A 6,553-nucleotide genomic window follows, 5' to 3' on the forward strand; every position below is an offset into this window, starting at 1 on the left:
ACGGACCTTGGACATGAGGAGGTAGGCGGCGGCGCGGTTGGTGAGGAAGGAGATGTCGCGGGGGTCGAGGGCGGCGCCGCGGGTGTAGTGCTCCACGGCCGTCTCCAGGTACTGCTTGCGGTAGGCGTCGTTGCCGGCCTCCTTCTCCCGCTGCGCCTCCGCGGCCCGCTCCTCCTCCGCCTCCATCGCCGGCGCGCTTCTCTCTTCTCTCCTGGGGGCGGCGCGGGGCGGGGCTGCGGGAGCCGGCAATGCGCTTCGGTCGCCGGCGGTTACGGAAGTGGAAGTGGGAGTGGAAAGGCGGAGACTTGACCGGGGAGGGACTGGGCGAGAAGTCGTCCGGCCAGCGCGGGCGAGCAGAGTCTCTGACTGGTCGTCGGGGCCCACCTCGCAGCGGCCGCCCGAGGCCCGACTCAAATCTGCTCCGGTCTCCACCGCCGCTGTCACGGTATAGTCGTGGCCGCCGGTCTTTGTTTGTGCCGGTGAGTTGCCTCTCTCGTGCGGCACTCTGGGTGGAGGGCCCGATGTACCATTACCAAGGGGAAGGTCCGTCGCTCAAGTTATAAAAATTGATAAAAATGGTGAACTATGCCCAAGTGTACAAGGACAAGTTATGGATCGTGCAATCTCGATATATTGATCGATGCACCAGGCACGTATATATAAGTATAGAGATGGGCCACAACCTCAACTATACAAAGGAAATAGGAGGTGGGCCCTACACATAAATATACACGTACACAATGTACTCAACACCCTCTCCCCCCCCCCTTCCCCGCAGTCGAAGCGGCGCCAGTGACGTAAAGACTGGAACGGAACTCCTCGAAGGTAGAAGTCGGCAGTCCCTTCGTCATCACATCGGCGAACTGTTGTGAAGTCGGCACATGGAGAACCCGAATACGTCCAAGAGCCACCTGCTCGCGCACAAAGTGAATGTCCAGCTCAATGTGTTTAGTCCGGCGATGATGAACGGGGTTGGCGGAGAGGTACACCGCAAAAACGTTGTCGCAGTAGACAACCGTAGCCTGGGAGACGTCGTGATGCAGCTCCTGGAGTAACTGTCGTAGCCAGGTGCACTCGGCAACAGCGTGGGCCACAGCTCGGTACTCAGCCTCCACGCTGGAGCGCGAAACCGTGGGTTGTCGCTTGGACGACTACGAGACGAGTGAAGGACCGAGGTAGACGCAGTAGCCAGAGGTGGACCGGCGAGTATCGGGGCAGCCAGCCCAGTCTGCATCGGAGTAGGCCACCATCTCCAGAGAAGTAGACGCCGTGAGTGTCAATCCGAGGGACATCGTGCCACGGATGTAACGAATGATCCGCTTCACGAGAGTCCAATGGGAGTCACGAGGGGCGCGCATGTGGAGACACACCTGCTGAACAACATACTGAAGATCCGGTCTGGCGAGAGTCAAATACTGAAGAGCGCCGACCATAGACCGGTAGAAAGGAGCATCCGACGCAGGCGAGCCCTCAAGAGCAGAGACCTTGGCCTTCGTGTCAACAGGAGTAGCAACAGGGTGACAGTTGAGCATGCCAGCACGCTCAAGAAGCTCATGTGCATACTTCTGCTGATGAAGAAAGAAACCATCCGGGCGCCGAACGACCTCAATGCCAAGGAAATAATGTAGAGCACCCAAGTCCTTAATGGCAAACTCGTCACGTAGCCGGAGAGTAATCTACTGAAGAAGAGTTGCGGAGGAGGCCGTCAGAATGATGTCATCGACGTAAAGAAGCAAATATGCAGTCGTGTCACCGTGGCGATAGACAAACAGTGAGGCGTCCGAGCGAGTGACGCTGAAGCCCAGTGTCTGAAGAAACCCGGCGATCCGCTGGTACCAGGCGCGGGGTGCCTGCTTGAGCCCGTAAAGAGAGCGGGACAGCAGACACACATGGCCAGGAAGTGAGGCGTCGACGAAACCGGTGGGTTGCTCACAATACACCTGCTCCTCAAGATGGCCGTGGAGAAAGGCGTTGGAGACATCCATCTGGTGAACGGGCCAGCCGCGGGACACGGCAAGCTGGAGGACGGTGCGGATTGTGCCCGGTTTTACAATCGGGGCAAACGTCTCAGTGAAGTCCACTCCAACGCACTGGCAGAAACCATGGACTACCCAGCGAGCCTTCTAGCGCTCGAGAGTACCATCCGAGTGGGTCTTATGGCGAAAGTGTTGGGGAACGTAGCAGAAATTCAAAAAAATTCCTACGTGTCACCAAGATCTATCTATGGAGAAACCAGCAACGAGGGGAAGGAGAGTGCATCTACATATCCTTGTAGATCGCTAAGCGGAAGTGTTCAAGAGAACGGGGTTGAAGGAGTCGTACTCGTCGTGATCCAAATCACCGGAGATCCTAGTGCCGAACGGACGGCACCTCCGCGTTCAACACACGTACAGCCCGGTGACGTCTCCCATGCCTTGATCCAGCAAGGAGAGAGGGAGAGGTTGAGGAAGACTCCATCCAGCAGCAGCACAACGGCGTGGTGCTGGTGGAGGAGCGTGGTACTCCAGCAGGGCTTCGCCAAGCACCGCAAGAGACGAGGAGGGAGAGGGGTAGGGCTGCGCCAAGAAGGAGAGGAACTCGTCTGTCTTGGGCAGCCCAAACCTCAAGTATATATAGGGGGAGGGGAGGGGCTGCGCCCCCACCTAGGGTTCCCTCCCTAGGGGTGGCGGCAGCCCCCAGATCCCATCTGGGTGGAGGCCAGGTGGAGGGGAGAGGGAGGCGCACCAGGCATGGGCCCTAAGGCCCATCTGCCCTTAGGGTTTGCCCCCTCCTCCCCTTAGGCGCCTTGGGCCCTTGTGGGGGGCGCACCAGCCCACCTGGGGCTGGTCCCCGCCCACACTTGGCCCATGCAGCCCTCCGGGGCCGGTGGCCTCACTTGGTGGACCCCCGGGACCCCCTGGTGGTCCTGGTACGTTACCGATAAAACCCAAAACTTTTCCGGTGACCAAAATAGAACTTCCCACATATAAATCTTTACCTCCGGACCATTTCGGAACTCCTCGTGACGTCCGGGATCTCATCCGGGACTCCGAACAACATTCCACATACAAACTTCCTTTATAACCCTAGCGTCATCGAACCTTAAGTGTGTAGACCCTACGGGTTCGGCAACCATGCAGACATGACTGAGACGTCCTCCGTGTTGGAAATATGCCCTAGAGGCAATAATAAAAGTATTATTATTATATTTCCTTGTTCATGATAATTGTCTTTTTATTCATGCTATAACTGTATTATCCGGAAATCGTAATACACGTGTGAATACATAGACCACAATATGTCCCTAGTGAGCCTCTAGTTGACTAGCTCGTTGTGATCAACAGATAGTCATGGTTTCCTGGCTATGGACATTGGATGTCGTTGATAAACGGGATCACATCATTAGGAGAATGATGTGATGGACAAGACCCAATCCTAAGACTAGCACAAAGATCGTGTAGTTCGTTTGCTAGAGCTTTGCCAATGTCAAGTATCTCTTCCTTTGACCATGAGATCGTGTAACTCCTGGATACCGTAGGAGTGCTTTGGGTGTATCAAACGTCACAACGTAACTGGGTGACTATAAAGGTGCACTACAGGTATCTCCGAAAGTATCTATTGTTTTATGCGGATCGAGACTGGGATTTGTCACTCCGTGTAAACGGAGAGGTATCTCTGGGCCCACTTGGTAGGACATCATCATATGCGCAATGTGACCAAGGAGTTGATCATGGGATGATGTGTTACGGAACGAGTAAAGTGACTTGCCGGTAACGAGATTGAACAAGGTATCGGTATACCGACGATCGAATCTCGGGCAAGTAAAATACCGCTAGACAAAGGGAATTGTATACGGGATCGATTGAGTCCTTGACATCGTGGTTCATCCGATGAGATCATCGTGGAACATGTGGGAGCCAACATGGGTATCCAGATCCCGCTGTTGGTTATTGACCGGAGAACGTCTCGGTCATGTCTACATGTCTCCCGAACCCGTAGGGTCTACACACTTAAGGTTCGATGACGCTAGGGTTATAAAGGAAGCTTGTATGTGGTAACCGAATGTTGTTCGGAGTCCCGGATGAGATCCCGGACGTCACGAGGAGTTCCAGAATGGTCCGGAGGTAAAGATTTATATATAGGAAGTCCTGTTTCGGCCATCGGGACAAGTTTCGGGGTCATCGGTATTGTACCGGGACCACCGGAAGGGTCCCGGGGGCCCACCGGGTGGGGCCACCTGCCCCGGGGGGCCACATGGGCTGTAGGGGGTGCGCCTTGGCCTACATGGGCCAAGGGCACCAGCCCCAAGAGGCCCATGCGCCTAGGGAACCCTAGAGGGAAGAGTCCTCAAAGGGGAAGGCACCTCCGAGGTGCCTTGGGGAGGATGGACTCCTCCCCCCCCTCCTTGGCCGCACCCCAAAACCCATCTAGGGCTGGCCGCCGCCCCTAGGGGGTGGGAAAACCCTAAAGGGGGCGCAGACCCCTTTCCCCCTATATATATTGAGGCATGGGGCTGCCCATAACACGCGATTTGATCTCTCGTTGGTGCAGCCCTGCCCCTCTCCCTCCTCCTCTTCTCCCATGGTGCTTGGCGAAGCTCTGCGGGATTGCCACGCTCCTCCACCACCACCACGCCTTTGTGCTGCTGTTGGATGGAGTCTTCCTCAACCTCTCCCTCTCTCCTTGCTGGATCAAGGCGTGGGAGACGTCTTCGGGCTGTACGTGTGTTGAACGCGGAGGTGCCGTGCGTTCGGCACTTGATCATCGGTGATTTGAATCACGACGAGTACGACTCCATCAACCCCGTTCACTTGAACGCTTCCGCTTAGCAATCTACAAGGGTATGTAGATGCACTCTCCTTCTACTCGTTGCTGGTCTCTCCATAGGTAGATCTTGGTGATACGTAGGAAATTTTTTGAATTTCTGCTACGTTCCCCAACAGTGGCATCATGAGCTAGGTCTATTGCGTAGATTATTTGCACGAGTAGAACACAAAGTAGTTGTGGGCGTTGATGTTGTTCAATATGCTTACCGTTACTAGTCCAATCTTGTTTCGACGGTATTGTGGGATGAAGCGGCCCGGACCGACCTTACACGTACTCTTACGTGAGACAGGTTCCACCGATTGACATGCACTTGGTGCATAAGGTGGCTAGCGGGTGCCAGTCTCTCCCACTTTAGTCGGAACGGATTCGATGAAAAGGGTCCTTATGAAGGGTAAATAGCAATTGGCATATCACGTTGTGGTCTTGCGTAGGTAAGAAACGTTCTTGCTAGAAACCCATAGCAGCCACGTAAAACATGCAACAACAATTAGAGGACGTCTAACTTGTTTTTGCAGGGTATGCTATGTGATGTGATATGGCCAAGAAGAATGTGATGAATGATATGTGATGTATGAGATTGATCATGTTCTTGTAATAGGATTCACGACTTGCATGTCGATGAGTATGACAACCGGCAGGAGCCATAGGAGTTGTCTTTATTTTTTGTATGACCTGCGTGTCATTGAAAAACGCCATGTAACTTACTTTACTTTATTGCTAAACGCGTTAGCCATAGAAGTAGAAGTAGTCGTTGGCGTGACAACTTCATGAAGACACGATGATGGAGATCATGATGATGGAGATCATGGTGTCATGCCGGTGACGATGATGATCATGGAGCCCCGAAGATGAAGATCAAAGGAGCTATATGATATTGGCCATATCATGTCACTACTCTATTTGATTGCATGTGATGTTTATCATGTTTAAGCATCTTGTTTGCTTAGAACGACGGTAGTAAATAAGATGATCCCTTACAAAATTTCAAGAAGTGTTCCCCCCTAACTGTGCACCGTTGCTACAGTTCGTCGCTTCTAAGCACCACGTGATGATCGGGTGTGATGGATTCTTACGTTCACATACAACGGGTGTAAGACAGTTTTACACAGCGAAAACACTTAGGGTTAACTTGACGAGCCTAGCATGTGCAGACATGGCCTCGGAACACGGAGACCGAAAGGTCGAGCATGAGTCGTATAGTAGATACGATCAACATGAAGATGTTCACCGACGTAAACTAGTCCGTCTCACGTGATGATCGGACACGGCCTAGTTGACTCGGATCATGTGATCACTTAGATGACCAGAGGGATGTCTATCTAAGTGGGAGTTCATAAGATGAACTTAATTATCCTGAACATAGTCAAAAGACCTTTTGCAAATTATGTCGTAGCTCGCGCTTTAGTTCTACTGTTTTAGATATGTTCCTAGAGAAAATATAGTTGAAAGTTGATAGTAGCGATTATGCGATCAGTAGAAAGCTTATGTCCTTAATGCACCGCTCAGTGTGCTGAACCCCAAACGTCGTTTGTGGATGTTGTGAACATCAGACATAGACGTTTTGATAACTACGTGATAGTTCAGTTAAACGGTTTAGAGTTGAGGCACTAAAGACGTTTTCGAAACGTCGCGGAACATATGAGATGTTTCGAGGGCTGAAATTGGGATTTCAGGCTCGTGCCCATGTCAAGAGGTATAAGACCTCCGACGATTTTCTTAGCCTGCAAACTGAGGGAGAAAAGCTCAA

General features: G+C 52.7%; 1 protein-coding gene across 1 annotated transcript in view; it reads right to left on the reverse strand.

Moving 5' to 3' along the window:
* The window catches only part of LOC119331381 (U-box domain-containing protein 70-like), a 4,985-nt gene extending 4,678 nt beyond the window's left edge, over window positions 1-307 (reverse strand). The window contains exon 1 of the mRNA XM_037604539.1: window positions 7-307. Within this exon, the coding sequence (XP_037460436.1) occupies window positions 7-186 (180 nt within the window). The 5' untranslated portion in view covers window positions 187-307. The remainder of the gene's footprint in view (window positions 1-6) is intronic.
* Between the last annotated feature and the right edge of the window lie 6,246 nt (window positions 308-6,553).

Source organism: Triticum dicoccoides, chromosome 7A, assembly GCF_002162155.2.
Source record: "Triticum dicoccoides isolate Atlit2015 ecotype Zavitan chromosome 7A, WEW_v2.0, whole genome shotgun sequence".
Lineage (NCBI taxonomy): Eukaryota > Viridiplantae > Streptophyta > Magnoliopsida > Poales > Poaceae > Triticum > Triticum dicoccoides.